Here is a 22,159-nt window from a genome sequence, read left to right as displayed (position 1 = left end):
TGAAAATGCATACTGACCATGCCACTTTCCTACACAGTAAACTTGAGTGATTCTTTGTGCTTTTATGATCAGATGCAAATTGCTCTGCTTGCATTTAAAGTCCTTCACAACCTGGTTCCTATCTACCTTTTCAAGAACTAGAGTTTAGCCAAAATTGGCTTTCTCATTGCTTCTAACACAAGACATTCCATTTTCCATTCCTAGATTTTCAATATTGTCCCTTATTCCTCAAAAGCACTTCCTCCTCACTAATGTCCCTTAGGACTTCCCAGCTTCCTTCATAGTTCAGTTCAAGCACTACTTTTTACATCAATCCTCCTTTATTCTCCTTGATGCCAGTGCCTTGTTTTATAATTTTCATATAATTATGTATGTCCATATCATCTCTGATCAAATGTATATTCCTTGAAGAAAGGTATCTTTTTGTCATTTGTCACAGTACAAAGCCCAGGGCCTGGTACATAGTGAACATTTAAACTGCTAATTAAAAACTAATTTTTATTGCTTATTTGATTACAATCAAAAGTGTTTGCTTGAGGGCATAGATATTATAGCAGCAAAACTATGCAAATTTTGAATTTTAAAAATATAACACTTACAAGTGTTGCATTAGAATCACTGAGAAACAAATCCAGTAGTTGCTTAGGTGGATTTAGTGCCCTGATATATCTTGTAACTAAGATATTTGTCCCTTCGTCATTGAAAACGGTTGTAATAATTCTTCTGTTTGGAAACATCGCCTCACAATTTTTTCTGAAAATCTGTGCTCTCTGCAAAAGCGTTATATCTGGTTCATCTGTAAACTATAATCATATTTATAATATAAGTATAATTTATTTTATAAGTACAATTTCATACCATATCTTAGATATTAATCACTTCCAAAATCATTCTCAAAAGAAAATGTCAAAAAGCAAAAGGTTAAGCAAGGATTATTATTTATTTGTATGATATAAGGTTAATTGCTAGATGTATAATTATATTTTTAGAACAAATTTATAAATAAACAAGTAATGTGCATATCTCTTCCACCCTCTTTGAAGATAAAATAACTGTTTGAATAACCAACCTTATCAGATTCTGTATTACTGATGACAGATGATATTTGAGGCTCAATAGTAGCAAAAATGTTTAAAAAGGTACATTCTTTTAAATTCTGCCCTTTGTAATCTTCTTTAGGTGAGACATATGTCTTACTCCAAGTGTATCCAAGCAAAAGTGGTGGAATATTTACTTGAAAAGTTCCACTGATCTGAAAAAATACCAAACATATCCTCTAACAGATGTTGTGATCAGTTACTGTAGAAGCTCAACTCTGTCCTCTGCTTGAGGAGGAGCAGGCTTACATAGTTGCATAGCAGCCCTAACAGGCTGTGCTCCCTCCATACTTGGAAAATGGCTTTCTCCCTCCTCACAGAAGTACAACTTCTTAGAGCTACTCTTCTCTTGCCTGCTGGCCTCTTAATGACCTAGAGTAAAGCAAAAGTTAAAAAAAAAAAAAAATAGGAAGAGATGGGAAGCCTGTATAATAGAAAGAGGACTATATCTTTGTATATGCCCTGATTATGTCACTTTGAGACTTGAATATATTAAGTCACCTAAACGCTGCAGGCTTTATTTTCTTATCTGTAAAATAAGGCTTATAACCACTTGTCTCAAAGGGTTGTTGTGAGAACCCACAAAAGCAGGCATATAGAGGTGCTTTGATGGTTTGGGAGCTAGAAGTGTAGCAATGGGACTGAAGAGGGTTTGGTTTCAGGGAGAATGCTAAGATGTGATGCTGGCAACTGGATGCAATTTTGGAACGGGATAAATCAGATGGATACTTTTTGGGAGTGAGGCTTCCAGGGATGACTGGACAGTTCCTCAAGACAGAGTAAGCGAAATACTAAATAGTAGCCTGGGGATTTGGAAATAGATATTGTGCCAATGTTTTTTGGAGTCCTCTGCTACAATGTTGCACCTTCTCCTGTTGATTTTTCGTTTAGCAGAGGTGTGAAGTTAAATGGGATAGTGACTCTGTATTCCATGGTACTAAAGGAGCTGTTAGAATCAGACCAGCCAGAGAGAATGTACTAATCAATTAAAGTAATTTCATGATTGGCCTGATACTGACTACTTTCTTAGTGAATAATACTTGTAGAGAGGAATTATTTATTATCAGAATTATTTCTGTTTCTCCATTAGTATTAAATTTCTTAACCTAACCCTGAAATAGATCCTTCAGAAACCCATAAAGGAGAAAATTCTTTATTGTTGGCTCTTATCTGTAAAAGAGCCAAATACTTCAAACTGCCTCCATCTAGAGATGACCTTCCTAAGCATGTTCCTAAGCCTCCTTCAAATCTATTGACCAGAGAGGTGAAGTGAAAATTTTTTTAAAAAAGAAAGATGTATTTTTCTCAAGTAAAATTTGGTACTTTTCGTCTAATAATTTTTTGTTAATACCTTTGGTTGTTGCAGAAGAGCTGAGAAAGGGAAAATAACTGATCCAAGCCAATTTTTTCTTATATATGAATGACCACTGCAGCTCTTGAAACAATGATCCTAATAAGAAAAATAATTATGATTATACATTCATTTATATAATATTTTTGGGTATGTAATTTACCAATCCTGCCAATAATTGACAATGATTTGACCATTCTACATTAAAACACTTGGTTATTAAATATATCTTGGATTGTGGATTATTTAATATGTGGCCCACTGCTGAATGCTATGAAAGCATGTTTTTCCTGGCTATTATCCTTAGTGAAGATGTACTCAATTTGTATAGGGATAACTCCCACAAAGACCTTATACAGTTGGAAGAGAAGTGTATAAAAGTACTGTTTTTTAGTATTCAGTCTAGAAATGATGAAGGTATACAAGCCTACAGCTCCTTGCTTTCTTAATGGTGTGTCTGCTATGTGAATGTTCCGCCCCAAACTGGAGGTGGGCTTACTTTGTTATCTCCAGATACATGGAGCTTTATCCTGCCTAGGAGCCTGCTTTCAGGCACACTAGCACTAGGCTTTTTGACAGTTAGCAGTTTATTAAAGAGGAAGAAATTAAATACCAAATATGACAGGAAGAAAAATTATCTGGTTGTGTGAGGCACCAGAAAAGGAGGCACAGAGAAGAAATAACAGGAAAAGGATGTGTTAGAGAAGACATAGGGCCAATAGTTTTTATTCAGACTGCTTTCCTTAGAAATTATTGTAAAATTCACTAGCATTAGTGTTATACCTTACCTCATGTTTTTCAATCACAGTTTCATCAAAGATGTTGACATATATATTGTCTTTTATTTTAGATAAGTTTGAGAAGCTGTAATCATGTCCTGGTGAACTAAAAAAAAGAATAGTATATTTTAACTTTCTTCCTCTTAAAAATGCCTTTTTTTTTTTTAAAGAAAACTATTCATAATGCACTATGTTAAATATCTATCTTTATCGCAGGGAATGTGTTAGTGGAGTAAACTACTCAATGCTTTAAGTTCAAGAGTAAACAGAAGCTGTATCATTTGTAGTCTGTGGCATCTTTATGTCATATAACATTCTTTTTATGAAAAAAATAACAATTTAAAAAATGCTAAGCAGAAGAGCTGCAGCCAAATTGACTATAGTATGATACATTGCCTGTTCCCCCTAACCATGCTTTGTGTCCTAATACTAAATGTCATCCTTTTTTCCATACTCTCCACTCAATCTTTATTTGATGACAATCTATCCATCCTTCAGGTACAAATGTTAGCTTCAGATCTTGTTGCTAGAAATGATCTCTACCTTATCTGATCTGTGGTCCCTTTAAAAAACTATTTCCTACTGATCTGTGATCCCTTTCAGATTCTCAGCCCCTCCTGGGGAAGGTATATCCTCCCTAGATAAGTTATTTTTCCAGGATGCCAGAACCTTTGATTCAATTAGAAATCCTGGTCAAAAAGCACCCCTTTGAAGTGTTGTTAATTCCAATAGGAGATTTGAGCTGTCCCAGCCCCTACTGGGTCTGACTTGTTTGGGCTGTCCAAGCCCCGACCAGGACACCTAATAGCTTCCATCAATGAAGGTCTTTTGCAGATGGACCTCGGTAGCTCACTCAGCTGCCTTTAACTTTCTATCCACTGAGAACTGCATTCTCAGTGCAAAACTCTATTTTGCAATAGATCTGTCACTATAGAAGTCAGTCTCTTGGTAAACTGATTTCTACCTAACAATAAATTTTCATTTTGGGAATGAGTGAATTTTTTCACTCCTAAAACTTGTGGCTGATTTAAAGGGGATTCTTAACAACTTAGCCACTAACCTCTAGACCACCAGGAATCTAGACCACTCAAACAGCATCAACAGCATATTTTACTCATCTGATAAAAATCCTGCTGCCTCATACATTTGTCCTTATAATTAGTTGAATTGTTAATATTTTCCCTGGGGAGATAAGGATGTGATATTGATTTGGAAAAAAAGAAATTTAATGATGATAGCTTCTCTACCCTTTTCCCCCAGCAATTTGACTTATCATTGCCATTTTTTTTTTTTTTTCACTCAAGGAAAATGTGAGAGATACACTAATAGTGAAAGAGAAGCCCCAGGAAAGAACAGGGATGGACAAGATCTTCAATTAGATGCATTGGCCTTAAGTTCTCTTGTTTCCTTTTTCTTTGTCTTCAGGAAAAAAACTTCCTGTTTCTCATTTTGGAATGGAGAAAAGAATATGAAACAGCTGAAATCTACCTCCCTCTCAGTCACGTAAGTGAGTTACTCTGGGAGTCAGATACTGTGCTGTTAGTAATAGAGAAGCAGCCAAGACCATTTTCTGCAGTGATAAGGCCCAGTGTATGAAGGGCCAAAATGACTGAGGATCAACATGCAGAAAAATGAGATGGGACTAATGTTTGGGATGTGGTTTCTTTTGAAATACCCATCAATGAGGAAGGGATCATGTTCCTCATACCACTCCTTGTTTTTATTGTCTTTGTCTATAGGAATCTAGATACAATAACAATATCTTTCCTTTGTTTTATCTTTTTTACAATCTCATTCTTGAAATCTCATATGAAGCTTCTTCCTTTGATCATTTTTTCAATGACTCATGAAAATGACCCATAGGACTGTCTCTCAGGTACCCTGGAAAGATCTAAGAGGGCAGATAGGATAAGGTTTCTGGGATGTTCCCCATGTAGGAAGTACTTCTCCATTTTCCCTGGATTTTTGCCATATCCATATGGATATGGCAAATCTTATGGCCAAAGGGAGTTAGTTTAGTGACTGTGTGGAATAGAGAGATAAGATGAAGAACTTTCATGAATATGTGAATTCTTTTTCTGTATTTTATTTTCATTATTTCTGTTTCTGTGTTTCCCCTGTGACCTGTGTAATATGTGCAGGCCCATATTTACTTGAGCCAAAGCTCAAAGCCAAAGCCAGCTATATCTGAAGCCTGAAGGCCTGATTTTCTGTTTCCTAGAAATTAGGTCATTTTGGGGAAACATAAACCTTCCATTCCAATCTCTCTGGATAGCAACAACCAATTAGATGCCTCCCCTTCCCCTTCTCAATGCTCTCTTATTTGTGATGTAATAATCTCTTGTATAAAAGCTGTGTATCTTTACTACTTCTTTAGTTCTCCTATCACGAGCTTTCTCTTTCCCTTATCTCGTGTTAGAACAGTTCATCCTCTGGATGTTTAATAAACAACCTTTTCTGCTTTCTATTTTGAGTGATCTCTGAGTATAGTCATTTTGGGTAAGGGTCTTCTACATCCCTCACAACTGTGTCTCATGAGCATGTTTCTTAAGAGATCTGGCAACAGATTTAGGGAGATGGGAAGAGTGAGGAGTCAAGTATATTATTTAGTAAAGGCCTCATTTCTAAAATACGTGTAGAATTTACTCAAATTTATAATATAAGCCATTTCCCAGTTGGTATATGCACAAACAATTTTCAGATGATGAATTAAAGTCATATGAAAAAATGCTCTAAATAACTATTGATTAGAGAAATGCAAATTAAGACAACTCTGAGGTATCACATACCTCTCAGATTGGCTAAGGTGACAGGAAAAGGTTAATGATGGATATGGGACACTAATGCATTGTTGGTAGAACTGTGAAAAAATCCAGTGATTCTGAAAAGCAATTTAGAACTATGCCCAAAGGGTTATAAAACTGTGCATACCATCTTTGATCTATCTGTCAGTCTCTGTAATTGGATCTATATCCCAAAGAGATCATAAGAGGAAAAGTATCCACATGTGCAAGAATGATTGTCGCAGCCATTTTTGTAGTGGCAAGAAACTGGAAACTGAGTGGATGCCCATCAGTTAAGGAATGGCTAAAAAAGTTATAGTATATTAATATAATGGAATATTTATTTTTCTGTAAGAAATGAACAGACTGAATTCAGAAAAGTTTGGAAATACATGAACTGATGCTAAGTGAGCAGAACTAAGAGAACATTGTACACAGTAACAACAAGATTATGTGAGGATCAACTGTGATGGACTTGGCTCTTTTCAACAATGAGGTAATTCAAGGCACTTTCAATAGACTTGATGTTAAGTGTCATTTGGATTCACAGACTAAATGTGGATCAGAGCATAGTATTTTTGCCTTTTTTTTGTTGTTTTTTTTCTTTTTGATCTGATTATTCCCATGCAGCATGATGAATATAGAAGTACGTTTAGAAGAATTGCACATATTTTAACCTTTATCAGATGACTTGCTGTCTTGGGAAATGGAGAAGGGGGAAAGGAGGGTCACAAGGTTTTGCAGATCAATATGGATTAAATGAACCCTAAAAAGAGGTTACTAAGTGATAGTGGTAGAGAAAAAGCCTAGAAGTGGCAATGTGGGATAAAGAGTCTTCTAACTCTCCCCCCAAAGACAAATCAATCACTGTGTATCAGTAACCAGGCAGCTTACTTGGGAATTGCAGCTGCAATTGGGCATCAAAACTGAGACCATCAGAACTGGAAATGTCAGTCTCATTCATTCCATTATGTCTTTCACATCTGTTCCCTGGTTTTTATTCACATTGCTATCAATTTAGGAAGGGGTATTGAGGAGGATTAACATCTGTAGTTTCAGGGCTGCTGAATCCACCTGGATTTAAAAATGCTAAGCAGAAGAGCTTCAGCCCTACTTATACTGCCAAGATCTTATTAGACCAGTGATCATTTAAAAATGAAATGACTTAGCTCCATGTCCATTCCAATACTATTTTTGTCCATTGTCTTGTTAATTTGACTTCATGTCTCTCCCAACTGTCTCTTATTCTCTACTCACAGTCACAAAAGTCCTCTTTGCCTCTTGCCCTTATTATTCCAACTGGTCTCCCTAGTTCTAGATGCTCCCCTCTCAAATCCATTTTCAATGTAGCTGACAAAACTATGACCCTAAGGAAGTCTTATTTGTCCATTTCCTACACACACCTTTAGTGATTTCTTATTGCTTCTAGGACAAAATAACATTTAGAGTTTTCCAATCTGGCTTGCACCTTTCTTTCCTGCTCTTTTTTATTTTACTTCTTTTCAAGCACTCATGCTATTATGTTTCCTAACATAATAACATCTCTCCTTTCCATGCATTCCTACAACTCCATGACAACAATCTCACTTCCTGGACCTCCTTCTTCAATGCCATTTCTCAGAATTATGGGTTTTTTTCCAGGTTTAAATGGTACACCTCTCATTTCTCCACATATTCAAGCTCATTTCCTCCACAAATTATCGTGTGTGTGTGTGTGTGTGTGTGTGTGTGTGTGTGTGTGTGTCTATGTATATATACTTGAGAGTGAGTAGAGAGTTAGAAATCAGGAAGTCTTGGATTTGAATTCCATCTCCAAAGCTTATTTGCTTTGTAACTCCTCAAGGCAAACTAGGTGAATAGCTGCTGACAGGCAGAGGCAAAAGGAATTTCTCCTCTACAGCCCCTATTCCAATTAAAACAAACAAACAAACAAACAAAAACCTCTTCTCCCTTTGTCAGTGTCTGGAATAGAAAGCAAGTTTCTTGAAGGTGTCTGTTTCAGAGATCCAGATGATCAGCATTTAAGGCATTTAATAAATGTTTGTTATATTAGGTCACATTATTGCATTCTATTATAATATATGTCCCTTAGGTTGGAAGTAAAGGGGTAGTATTATGTTTTGACTAAGGGATTACCATATAGCAGTCACTGTGTTAAGTACTTCACAAATAAGATCTAGCTCAAGGATAAGCAGTTAGGGGGGACATGTTTCTTTGTTCAAGTTCAACCCATTAACTGCATTTTTAATTAAAAGTACTTTTTTCTATTATGGCTTTATATTAAGAAAAGAGTAAAAATCATACCCAAAGTTACCTGAGAAAGTTCGAACAGTCTAAAAACTGAAGTATGCCAATTAAAAAAAAATTAAACATAGCCTATTGAAATATTTTTCATTTTCAATAAATGGTATATAGTTTTGATTTTGTTTTGATTGAGGAATGAAGGTGAGGACAGTAGGCCAAATATTAGGAAAGATAATTTCTAACTTACTTAAAATCTATTGTAATTTCTTCATTCCAACATGGATGAGATCCATTGGCAGTATCAGTTTGATAAACAGTGTGCTGAAAAGAAACTTCTACAAAAGGGCGTACGGCATCCTAAAATATATAATAAATACTGACTAGATTTTGTAAGATTTTTAAAGAAACTATTTTGGGTACATAATTGCAAAGGCAACAAGGCAAGAAAATAGTTACTTGGTTACTGCTGTCAACTTGATAAGGCATTTTGCAAGGATTGTCCTGTCAGTACTTCACTACCCACTTATTTTCCAACCCCTTGAAAGTTGGCTTTTAACTCATGACTCAAGTTGCTCTCTCAAAGATTTCCCTAGGTTTCTTAAATTTATAAATCTATTATTATTTCCCAGTCCTCATTCATTTGATCTTCTTGTAGTTTCTGATACCGTCAATCACATCTTCCCCAGACTTAAGGTCCCTTTAAAAAAAATTACTCTTCTATCTCTCTAAATCATCCTCTTTTCTTTGATAGATTATAATACAAAATCTCTTAGGATAAGCTTTCCTAGGTCTACATTTTTCAACACACACTTTCATTCATTGATCTTTTTTATACCCTTTAAAGCAGTTATACACAGATGATTCAGTTATTTTATCCAGCCCTGCTCTGTCTTGAATTCTAGTTCAGCCTCACTAAATATCTGCTGAATAACTATGTTGATGTACTGTAATTAAATCAAATTCAGTGTCCAAAATAAAAGCTGTGGTGGTCTCCCTTAAATCCAACTCTTCTCCAAACTACTAAGTGTGAAGACCGCATATTTTAAAATCAGCCAAAGTCAGGAATTCAGGTTAGGGGAAAATCGTCAGTCTTTATTCTCAGTGAAGAAAGATCAGAGGTGGAAGAGAATGGGCAACAGCAATGTGTATAGCTGACTCAAGAAGCTAGCTAGACCAGCAGCCACACGACCAGCAGCTAGGAGCATAGAACCCAGGCCCAATCTATCCCCGCCTCTCTTCCTGTCTCTCTGCCTCCACCCACCAAAATCGTCATTTCCTATATAACACATCAGGACTTGCACAGAGAGTGGGCGGGGGCCATTATTTATCCAAGCATGTATATTAATAGAGTATAATCCAATTACTATTTAACCTCACATTCTTGGGACCTCAGTGCATCAACTCAAGCCTCAGCCCATTATATCTCCCACTTTCTTTTGTTTTAGAACACAGGTGGTCATGCCATCCCTGACTCCTCAGGGAGGTCAGAGCCCCCAAGGGCAGGTGATCACACTCTCCCTAACTTCTCAGGGAAGGAGGTGAAAGCACCAAAAAAGAGGTGATCACAGCCTCCCTGACTTCTCAGGAAAGGTGGTGAAAGCACTAAAAAGGAGATGATCATGCCCTCCCTGACATCTCAGGAAGGGAGATGAAAAGCACCAAAGGAAAGTGGGGGTTGCCAGCGGGTTTCTGGGCTGAAGGGTCTTATTATGCACAAACCCATCAGCATGGGAGGTATTACATAAGCACATAGCAATAACGCAGAGGCTATTAGGGATGACCCTCCCCTCAGTCAGTGCAGGCTTGATGTGGTGTAACAAACATGAATTGTACAAGCAAGTAGCGGAATAGCAAACAATATAAATCAGCATGGTGTTGGAAAAGATCACCAGAAGTCCTAGAAGGAGGGTATGTAAACAACAGTCACACATAAACCTTCTTCAGCAGCCAAGAGATGGTCCAAAACCAATCTATTGTCCATTGCTTCATGGGAATCCAGTGATCCCACTACCAGCAGCTAGGAGCATAGAATCCAGGTCCAATCTCTCCCCACCTCTCTTCCTGTCTCTCTGCCTCTACCCACCAAAATCATCATTTCCTATACAACACATCAGGATTTGCACAGAGATTGGGCGGGGGCCATTCTTTATCCAAGCATGTATATTAATAGAGTATAATCCAATTACTATTTAGCCTAGATAACTTAGTTGTAATGGGCTGAGGCTTGAGTTGATGCACTGAGGTCCCAAGATTACTATCTAGGCTTTCTCAGTTACTTTTCTGGAGTCATACTTGATTCTTTTCTCCTTGTGACCATTTTTTAATTGACTCTCCATAATACCTCTTGCACCTGCACTCTTGTACTATCTACTCATTCTAGCACAACAATATTTCAGATTCTCATCACTTCTTTCCAGGGCTATTCTAATAGTCTCTTACTGCCTTAATTACTCTTCCTATCTTCAATCTCTGACCTCTTCAATTCATCCTCTATCCTCTGAAAGACTAATCTTGAAAGATAATGATCTAAGGTAATAGATCTTTTTAGGGTACTAATATCTTCCTACTGAAAAGAGTGGTTTCTTACTGCCTATAGGATGAAACATAAATCCCTCAATCTGGCATTTAAGTAAGTCACCACCCTAACTTTGCAATTTTACCTCAATATTATTGCTCTTTATATGTTTGGGTTAAATTGGATCACTAGTTATTTCCCCAAATCAATATTTAGTCTCCCATATTTGTACATCTTCCACATAGAATGTATTTCCATCTCAAATCATAAATCTTGCTTTTCCTTCAAGGATCAACTCAATCTCCTCTGCAAAACATTTCCTCCCCTCTCCTGTTCTAAGCAATATTTTCTATAGTAATGTTTTCTATATTATTTGTTCCTGAAATATTCAGTACTTATCTCATTTATGAGCTCCACTGTGGCAACTGACTTGCTTGATTCTTTATGTCTGACCCGAGATATAGAAGAAAGTACATATGTGGGTATATCCAAGGTCCTTTAGGAAAAAAAAAACAAAAAAACAGTAAAGATACATATATTTTGAATTTTTAGCAATTGTTGGGTTCCTATCTGAGCATTCAAAGATATAGTAGAGAGTTAATTGTAGCTATTCATATATGATCAAGTAGCCAGTGGGTATAGTGGATAGAGGGTAGAACATATAATCAGGAAAACCTGTTTTTAAATGCTGCTCACTCACTAGCTGGGTCACCAAGTCACTTAACCCCTCTAAATCTCAGATTTCTTATCTTAAAAAAAGTATAATTATAGCACCTAGTGCTCAGGGTGTTGTGAGGATCAAATGAGCTAATATTTGTAAAATATTTTGTAAACTGACAAGTGCTGGATAAATGCTAGTAATGATGATGATGATCTTAAAGAGATCTGAATTCATGCTTCTTTTTATTTTAAATGAACAGAATTAAATAATTCGAGTTTGTTGTTGTGGAACCCAATAAAAAAAATCACTTGACTCAAAACAGTACTTGAATAACTTTTGTTATTAACACTATTGTTGTTTCAAAGCCAAATAAAGTGGTTCTTATCTTTAAGCCTTCTAGGAATAAGGAAGAGCTAAGACTCTTAGGATCTTAGGATCTATGGTACTGGTTTAGACTTTAAATAGATTATAATCTATTTTCTAGTACCTTACTTCCAAAAGCCTGTTTTGCTTTTAACTACCTCAAATTACTCAAACTTCAAGTTTTCTTTGTTTTGACTCTTCAAAACCCTATGAACTATGGGAATACTAGGCCCTTCCATCCTCTCATTATCTCCCCAAATCTGTCCAAGTTTATGTTTTTTGCTTCCATGACACAATCCATCTCCTCATCTGCTATTCCCCTTTCAACTTCAATCTTTCCCAACATCAGTCTTTTCCAATGAGTCCTGTTTTCTCATTAGGTGGTCAAAATATTCAAGCTTCAGATTCAGTATTTGACCTTCTAGTGAATAGTCTGAATTAATTTCTTTTAAGTATTGACTGATTTGATCTCCTAGCTGTTGTTCAAGGGACTCTCCAAAGTCTTCTCCAGCACCACAATTTCAAAGCATTAATTCTTTGGTACTCAGCTTTCATTACAATCCAACTCTCAGAGCAATACATTGCTAGTAGAAAAAGTATAGCTTTGATCCCATGGACCTTTGTCATCAAGGTAATATTTCTGCTTCTTAGTATGCTTTCCTTCCAAGGAACTTTTTTGTTGTTTTAAGTTTCATAATAGTTACTGTCTGTAGTGATCTTTGAGCCCAAGAATATAAAACCTGACATTATTTTCATTTCTTTTCCCTTTATTTACCAAAAAGTAATGGAACTAGTTGCCAAGATTTTAAAGATGTTTTTAGTATTAAACTTCAAGCCAATTCTTGTGCTATCTTTTTTCATCCTCATCAAGAGGCTTTTAAAATTCTTCTTCACTTTCTGTCTTCAGAATGGTTGGCATTCTGAGATTGTTGATATTTCTCCCATCAATATAATTCTGGCTTTTCTTTCATCCAGTTTGGCATTTTACATGATATTCTCTTTTTCTTTTCCATAGTAAAGCCATTTAATATATGTTTTCATAGGGTTTTTTTTTTTTTTTGTAAAACTAGATAAAAAATTGAACATCTTTATAATTGCTTAATAGTTTATGATTCAATATATTCAACTTCTACCCATGGCAAATGACCAAATAACAAATATTTTGTAATAATTATCATGCAATTGCAATTTTATTAGAGAAACTTTTACATAGTTATCAAATTCTCAGAAAGTCCTCTGAGTGGTGCATTCATAGAGAATATGCTAAAACCAGTATCTGTAGTGCTTCAATTACTATGGCAAATCTGTTAACAAAAAAGATCTATGTTATACTTAGTGTTTAAATTAAAACTCATGTACATTTAAATGTTTGATAAAGAGTGGTTAATTAACAGTGGTTAATTTTAGCACTAAATCCTAATTAATGATAGGTTGTATCAAGGACAGTTTAATCATGTCTATTCTGATTCTGTATGCTATATAAGGAACTTAAAAGGGGGGAGTAAGATGAGAAAGATGTAAGAATATGAAAAAAATTAAATTCTAAATTCTATCCATTGGATTCCACTAGACAAAGATAGGATACTGATTTCACAAAAATATAGCTGAAATGACAGGAGAAAACAATTCTTGTATACTTATTTATATTTCACTGATCTAGAATATGCAAAAAAGTCTGTAAATAACACAAATTTTATAAACTTACAGTAGATACACAAATGCTAGTCAACAGAGAGGCTTTTGACATAGTTAAGTCAGACTTAAAATAATGTTAATCTTATGAGTTTCAGGTTTAATGAACTCATTATAATAATGGCCTTTTTAAGGAGGAAAAAAGTGATAATTTTCTTGATTTGATTTTCCTTTGCTTTTCTTTTTCAACCCACAAATTTCAACATTTTTCTGCTGGCCTTATGGGTGTGTGTGTATGTGTGTGTGTGTGTGTGTGTGTGTGTGTGTGTGTGTGTGTGTAAGTTAAATAAATAGGCAATAATATTGATTGTTGGTTGTTTTCTTTCATTCTCAAAGAGGACCAAATAACATCAACATGTTGGGGGTCAAGATACCATGCGTCCAGCTGTGGCTGATCAGACCAACAGGAGCTTGGGAGGCTTTGCCACAGGTTGGGCACATATGATCCATATGAACATTAATATCCACATAACATCCATATGAAAATCTCTAAATCTGTGCCTCTTGTGTTTCTTTTGAGTTATTGAAATTCTGCTTCCCTTATAGAGCACAAAGCTTTTTTTGATTTGGGCATGTCATGCTGGGTAGTCCTGTGCCAGTGTTTTTTGTGACTCATAATTGATTCCAAAGTTCTTCAGAGGAAGTGTTCCATGTGAGCACTTGCCTTGTGAGAGTTCTCTGTAAAATATAATGTACATTTGACATTCAAACAACATGGCCAGCCATTGGAGTTGTGTTACCTTCAATAGAATTTGAATGTTTGAAAATTCAGCTCAAGAAAAGATCCTAATGTCCAGTACCTTATTTTGCTGGATGATCTTTAGAATCTTTCTAAGACAATTTAAATGGAAACATTTCATTTCCTAGCATAGTGCTGTTATACTGTCCAAGTTCCATAGATATACAACAATGAGGTTATCTGTAGACCTTCAGTTTGGTATTCAGTTCTAATACTCTGCACTACACATCACCTTTTCCACTTTCATATCCTGTCTCTTCTCCTTACAATGACATAGTCTACTAAATGCCAATGTTTGCTGTCAGGGGGCACCCAAAAAGTTTTATTGTATTTAGGTAAACAGAAGACAGTATTGGTGAATTAGTGATGATTAGTGATTAGTCAAGAGATGCACAAGTTTTTAGTAGTTAGTGACCACTGGTGTGACTGTTTCTGACTCCATTCCTTCCAAGGACTCTGATATGTGCCTACTCTTGCATTAAACTCACCCAGAATGACAAGCTTGTCCTCTTTTGGCACCCTAATGAAGTTCTCTTATCAAGGTCTGCCATGATGACATCACAAGCACTGATGATGGTGACATACAAGCCTGTTGATTAGTTGGGATTGTAAATCTTTGGCCAGTTTCATGGCACCCCTTATCATTTTGGCCACTTCATAAAAATGTATATCCAACTCCGATTCTGTTAAGTTTGGCTTCATTTGCCAGTCTTGTTTTACTCAGGGTTGCTGTTTGGATGAGATACCTCAAAACAAGCTGTTTCCCCTTCAAGTCCACTTGGCTTCACATTATCTGTAAGCACATTTACGCTCCTTATGCTGATGTTGAGTAGAATCATATTTGCAAAAGTTTTTGTACATTTTTTGAGTTTTGACCTCAGAGTAGGATTCCCCTGTCTATCAAGCATGCCAGGACTGGGTAAAGTAGACAATTTTTAAAGTACCTTTTCTAGTCTTTCTTCATGTCAGGAAATGAGCACTGCATTCCTTTAAAAATGCTTATCAGACATCCAGAGGAGTGTTGAATTCCACTGGTGCTTCAGTTCAGGGAGAAAACAACCCTGTGGCCTGAACTACAGGTGCCCAGATTGTGACTACAATTCCCAGTGTATGCACACCTGCTGCTTCATCACTTTCTTGTTGCTAAAGGACTTTGAGTTAGGTAAAAATAATAAAATAGTATAGCTGATGTCTTTTTGATATGCATAAAATGGATTTTAGTAAGGCAGCTGAGTGAAGTTTTCAGCCTCTCTCTTCCAAAGTCATCAAAATCCAGTGGCAAGAAAAAAGTCATAATGATTGGCAATGGCTCAGGATGCAGTGGATGGCCTTGGTGCCTTTAATGTCTAAGTAAGTTCTAAATGTTCCATAGGGCCTGCTTTAGCTTCATGGCTTCTTAATGGCTATTGGAACAAACTGTTCTCATCCTCTCATTCTGCCAGGTTAAGTCTTCACATGTGTGGAGTAGACGACCCTCTAACTTGCTGACTGACCCCTCAGTTACCTTCAACCTGATTTAGCCTCTGAGACCCCTCAGTTACCTTCAACCTGATTTAGCCTCTGAGACCCCTCAGTTACCTTCAACCTGATTTAGCCTGTCTGCCAATGTATACCAGGTTGTGGCTGCTGCACATACTATAGCTTTTTGTAGTCACAGCTGGGTGAATCAGGTACAAACCAAAGATAGAAAGCAACTCTAAAAACAGCACAACAGCCTTCTTATCAGAATTACTCTATTTCTTCTAAGGGATTTTTGCCTACAGTAGTATATGAATTAAATTCATCCATTTTCACCCACTTAAGTCTTGCCTCAACACTCCTACATCCTAAGGTAACAATATACAGGCTTGTCATATACCTTTTCCAATATTAAACTAATCAGTTGTTCCATGTTCGGTTCTAACTGTTGAATCAGGATTCAACCTGCATAGATTACTCTGGTAATCTCATCTCTCTGAGGACTTGCCAATATTTTGTTGTGATACACACAGTCAAAAGCATTAGTGTAGTTAATGAAGTAGTAGTAGGTATTTTCTGGAATTCCCTTGTTTGGTTCTCCATAATCCAACAAATGTTGGCAATTTAGAATCTCGATCCCTTTTTGAAAACTAGTGTGTTGTTCTATTAATTCTTAGTTCACATTTGCAGAAGTATTTTGCAGAATCTTAGGCTCAGCCTTGTCGGTATGTGAAATGAGTACAATTATTTGAGTTTGAACATTCTTTGACATTGCTTGTTTGAGACATAAATTGACTTTTTGCCATCCAGTGGTCACTATCAAGTTTTCCAAATTTGTAATTTTCCAAATTACATTACCTACACTAGTCTTATTATTAGCAATGCTTTCTAAGGTCCACTTAACTTTATTCTCGAAGATGTCTGGCTCTAGATCAATAGTATCATCACAGTTATCAGTGATGTTAAGAGCTTTCTTATATCGTTCTTTGGTGTATTCTTGCCACCTCTTCTCAATTTCTTCTACTTCTGTTAAGTCTCCACCATTTTTATCTTTTCATCATGTCCATTTTTATGTGAAATGTTTCCTTAATCTCTCTTAATTTCCTCAGAGATCTCATCTTTCCCATTCTATTGTTTCCTTCTTCTTTTTTTTTTTTTTTTTTTTTTGCATTGCTCATTTAAGAAAATCTTTTTATTTCTTCTTGTTATCCTTTGGAATTATGCATTCAATTGGGTCTGTCTTTCCCTTTCTCCTTTGCTTTCTTTGCCCAGATATTTGTAAAACCGCATTAGGTAGTCAGTTTAATTTCTTGCTCTTCTTTTTCTTTGTAAAAGTTTTTTGTTGCTGCTTCCTGTACATTATTGTAAACCTCTATTCACAGCTCTTCAGCTATTGTTATCTACTAGAATTAATCCCTTAAATCAATCACTTTTTTTTTCATAAGGAATGTTATTTCGCCAATATTTTTGTGTTCTGGTGATTTTTCCCTACTTTCTTCATTTTAAGGCTGACTTTTGCAATTAGAAGCTCATGACCTGAGCCACATTAAGTTCCAGATTTTGTATTAACTGCATATGAAGTTTCCCCACCTTTGGTTGAAAACTATATATTCAGTCTGATTTTCATATTGACTATTTAGAGATATTCATGTATAGAATAGCCTTTTGAATTGGAAAAAAATTGTTATGACCACAAAGTTTTCTTTATAAAACTCTCTGATTGCTTCATTTTGTACCCTAAGGCTAAAATGGCCTACTATTCCAGTTATTATTATTTTTTTTATTTCCAATCCCTTATGATGAATGTGACATATTTTTTGGTTATTATTTCTAAGATATTATAGATCTTCATAGAACTGATTAATTTTGCCCTCTTTGGCATCAATTATTGGAGCACTGATTTGTGTTACTGTGAAGATATTCCATTTCTTCTAAAGGATTTTTGCCCACAGTAGTGTATGAATTAAATTCATCCATTTTCACCTACTTAAGTTCCGTGACAACCAAGATATTGGTGTTTAATCTTTCCATCTCTTTTTTTAATCATACTTGGCTTACCCTGGTTCATAGATCTTACATTCCAAGTTCAATTTTCTTACCTGCCCTCAATTTTTATAGATATTCCAAGTTCCATGCCTATTTTGCCATTAGTACTCTATTCTTATATTGTAGCCCTCTGCTACATTGGCATTCCATGCCTTCTCATATAATATTTAGCTAGATATCCAAAAATTCTGAATTAGCAAAAATCACCTAAGGATGAAGTGGGCTGTAGCAAAAAGCAAAGTGGAACATGGGAAGAGATACAAGAAGTCCAAGTTACATTTAGGAAAACAGATTATTGATTCTATTGTACATTTTCCCCAGCAATTTGAATTTTACTTCAAAATTAAAGATACTTAGAAAATCAAATATAGGGCTATATCTCCTGTATGTAAAATTTATTACTTAGGGCAAAGAGTAGTAAAGAAGCTTGTATAGATGACCTTGTACTTATAATAAAAATAGTTTGCTTGTTACATTAGTATACCTCCTAAATAATAACACTTCAAGGAGGAAGACTGCTGAACCATTCTGTGCAAGGAAACAGATGGGGTCATTTGTATATTCTAATCGCCAACATTTCCACTCACCAACAGGGGCTGCCTGTAGCTAATTTAAACTGGAGAGTTTCTTTTTACTGTATTTATGAGATTATCTAATATATATGCACTACATACCTAATTTGTACTTGAACCTTTTATATGTAATACACACACACACACACACACACACACACACACACACACTCTTTCTCTCTCTCTTTTTCTCTCTCTCTCTCTGGTTTTCTTAGTGACTACCACCAGCCTAAGTTTGCTTATACATAGATTTGGTCACATCACTTCTATGCTCAGCAATTATCACCAGCTCTTTATTGCCTACAAAGTAAAATCTGAACTTCTTTGGCTGACATTCAAGGCCTTCATAATCTGCTGACATGCTACTTTTCCAGATTTCTCTCATACAACTCATTGTCATGTACTCAATACTTCTGTCAATCTAGATTAATCTTTCCCCACTCCCCTTCCTTCTGCACTCTCACCCTCACACCAATACTTTGCTTTTATGTTTTCAGGGAGATCCCTTACTCTCTTTGCCTGTTTAATTCTAAGATCCTTAAGTGCTGAAATTAAATTCCTGCTCTTTTGTGAGGCCTCGCAGATTCCCCAAGTTGTTAACAGCTTTTTTCCCCCTTTTTAACCTTACACAGAGCATGCTGCTTTATATCCCTCTAGGGTGTTGACCATACATTTGGTGCCACAGTAATCTGCCTTGTGTTCACACGAGACTGTGGGTAGCACAAGAATAGGAACTTTGGGCCATCTACATCTACATACGTGACTGAATCAAAAGGTTTTTTCCCATAATTTTTTCTCATTTTCCCCATAATAGGTATAGAGTCATTGAATGCTGGTTGCCTACAGCACCAAATCAATGTAGAGCCTCCATACTCTCACCATTCCCAGCAGACCTGCATAGGCTCACCGGCTCACAGTGGGCTTCCTGGAGGGGATGTTATAAGCTCTCATGATTCTGACCAGAAGGTGAATGTCCCCATCACCAATTGTTTGTGCTGCTATTTTCTTCCTTTCCCTTCTTCGAGGCTTTAAATTTCGTCGTCGTTCTACAAGCTTGCAAATGGCGTGTTTCAGCTGGCTGAGGAATTCACAACAATCAGCTATGTGTGCAACATAAGCCATATATTAAAAACTAAACTCAGTTTTACTTTGTTATTCATTATAAATGGAAATCCTATTTAGAGCCCAATTCTCCCTACTATGAAAAAAAAAAACAATTATAGATTATTCTCAACCCAATGATGATATCCCTTGATGAATACGTCTTTATAATGTGACTTTGTTTCTCCCCAATATGTTGAAGGAACAGTTTTACATGAAGATATTCCATGTTTCTTTGGATATGTTTTCTTTGATACAAAGTAGAAAGGGCAATGTGATCTAAGTAAAACACCACATTACTTTTTTAATGTGATAAAATTAGCCTAGTTAGATTAGAGTGCTGGATTTTAATCTAAATCTAAACCCCTCCTTTGTTACTTATATGTGTGATTGTGGGCAAGTGACAAACCTCCCTGGATTCAGAAAAATGAAGGAGGGCATAAAATAAATTCCCTTCTATCTCTAAATTATGATTCAGTGTAGTATGAAGTTATCTATGAAGCTATTAAAGTAAAAATTGTTACCATTTGTGCAGCTGCAGAAAATTAGAAATAGTAATATACTTCAACATCCTAATTAAATGATCTCTACATTAGCAAAACAGATTAAAAATACTAGCCCAAAAGGTATGCAGACAACTTTGATGAATAATATTGATGACTTGACAGACCAAAGAGGGGATTCCCAGGATCCCTGACAACCACATTCCTGTTTTTAGCCTTTAGTCATACTTCTAAGTCCATTGTCAAGACAAGTGGAAAACATGGTTAATAATAGCCAAAGGGACACACTATGGGTTTGAGCACTCTTATTCACTGTAGTGATATTTAAATTTGACATAGAATTCACAAGGACCATATAGCCTTATGTAATGGTATAGCACTACAGAGTCAGGATTATTTTAAGCCCCAAATTATTTTCCCTATGTTAAAAGATCTTTCAGATAGATTGGAAATAATAAAAGCCATGTTTTAGCCTGAAAAGTACAGTTTAGGTGAAAGCAGGTATTATGTAGACATGTCCATAAAATAAAGTGGCAATATAGTAACTTGTAAAATATATTCTTTAATCACCAATACTGACATTTACCTATATTAACTATACATTTTAAATTTTGATTCAAAATACATTTATAAAGTTGAAGTCTTTTAAAAAGGGTTTCTAAAAAGTGGCTCACAATTTGAATTATTTTTAGTACATACCTTGCAGATACAATTTCTTCATAATCAGTTACAACATCTGATAAGGTAAATTTGTTAACTTTGACAATTTTTTTCATCACCAATTTCCTCATCTGAAAAAAAAGATGTTTCTGTTTTAGACTTTATTAAAACAGATTTTTGACATTTTAAGTTAAGACCTATACATATATAATACATACACTACTGTTAACTTTCTTTTTTATAGCTAATGGGTGAGGAAGGAGAAGATGTCCTTGAAAATCAAATAATTAGCTATTATTGTTATTGCTATCATTGGCAACTTTCAAAGAGCATACTGTAATAATGTACAACCTATTTCGGATTCCTTATTGTCTTGGGAAGGAGGGAGGTAAGGGAAGGAAGAAAAAAAAATTTAGAACTCAAAATCTTACAAAAATGAATCTTGAAAACCATCTTTACTATCTTTACTATTGATCTGCATTTGTAACAGTTCTTTTAACTAAAGTTTATGAACTAATGAAGTCACAAATCCTGACCTTATCTCTTTTATGAAAATCAATTAAGAGATTCTCTCAAAATACAGAGAACAATATACCCCTTTCTCCCCTCCCTACCATCTACTCATTCACTAATTTATTTGGGAATAAATTTCAAAGTATCTTTCCTCAGATTAGACTTCTCTAAGTTTTTTAAATATAAAAAGTATCAATTTAAATCATGCTGGAAACACAAAAAATTAAAGAATATTCTGGATTATGATGTTAAAAAAAAAAAAGGGAAATTAGATTTCAGCCTACACTTGCCTAACTTGTAAAATTAGGCTTACTCCTTTATGAGAAAAGATAGCTCTTTAATACAGAAACCTTTAGCCACAGATGGACAAAGATTCTGATGTGCAAATTAACCATGGCATATAACTTTAATGAACTTAGCAAGTCTCTAAAGTAATAACAAAACAATTAGAGGGATTTATTTATATTATAGTAGAAAGACACTAGTTGGGAATTATGAGGAACCTTGAGTTCTAATCATCACTATTTTGTGACCTTGGTCAGATCAGTGAACCTCCATGAGTCTTGTTTTCTGCTTCTAAAGCTAATCAAAGTTCCTTGAAATGAGAGGGAGAAAGCTGGATGTCTTATCCATCTCTTATGAGTCTATAGATATTGTTGGGGAAAGAAGATTATTCAGGCAGTGGACTAGTCTCTAGGCACTAAGCCACAGGAAGTATCAATAAGGTTAAACTCGTAAATCCCTATTTATACCAATTTTCTGAAGGATCTTTTTTAAAATTATTGTTTTTCCCAATTTAATATAATTTTTTTTTAACTTTCATTTAAAAATTTTTTGAGTTCCAAATTCTCTCCTTTCCTCCCTCCCTGAGAGTGTAAACAATTTGATAAGAGATTATTTTTGTGCAACCAGGCAAAAGATATTTCCATATCAGAAGTGTTGCTAAAGACAATACAGACTAGGCTAAATCCTTTTCAGGACTAAGCCCATTAGAGTTAATTCTTCCTCTTCATAGTTTCTTCCCTTTAAAAGCATCTTTCTTTTCACTAAGTCTGCTAAACTCTACTATGGATTTAACCCAG

General features: G+C 35.4%; 1 protein-coding gene across 9 annotated transcripts in view; it reads right to left on the bottom strand.

The window, feature by feature from the left end:
- CC2D2B (coiled-coil and C2 domain containing 2B) overlaps positions 1 to 22,159 on the bottom strand; it is a 139,249-nt gene that overhangs the window by 27,441 nt on the left and 89,649 nt on the right. For 7 of the 9 annotated variants that reach the window (XM_031956163.1, XM_031956162.1, XM_031956161.1 and 4 more), the window contains 8 exons: positions 20,604 to 20,695; positions 19,208 to 19,378; positions 11,169 to 11,265; positions 8,502 to 8,611; positions 3,237 to 3,333; positions 2,449 to 2,547; positions 1,070 to 1,252; positions 600 to 803 (listed from right to left, as the gene is read on the bottom strand). In XM_031956163.1, coding sequence (XP_031812023.1) covers positions 600 to 803; positions 1,070 to 1,252; positions 2,449 to 2,547; positions 3,237 to 3,333; positions 8,502 to 8,611; positions 11,169 to 11,265; positions 19,208 to 19,378; positions 20,604 to 20,695 — 1,053 coding nt within the window. Of the gene's footprint in view, positions 1 to 599; positions 804 to 1,069; positions 1,253 to 2,448; positions 2,548 to 3,236; positions 3,334 to 8,501; positions 8,612 to 11,168; positions 11,266 to 19,207; positions 19,401 to 20,603; positions 20,696 to 22,159 lie in introns of all 9 variants that reach the window. The other 2 variants (XM_031956167.1, XM_031956160.1) reach the window with 2 other exon arrangements.

Source organism: Sarcophilus harrisii, chromosome 2 (assembly GCF_902635505.1).
Source record: "Sarcophilus harrisii chromosome 2, mSarHar1.11, whole genome shotgun sequence".
NCBI lineage: Eukaryota > Metazoa > Chordata > Mammalia > Dasyuromorphia > Dasyuridae > Sarcophilus > Sarcophilus harrisii.
Note: the sequence above shows the minus strand (reverse complement) of the source record. Positions and strands in the feature narration are given on the sequence as shown.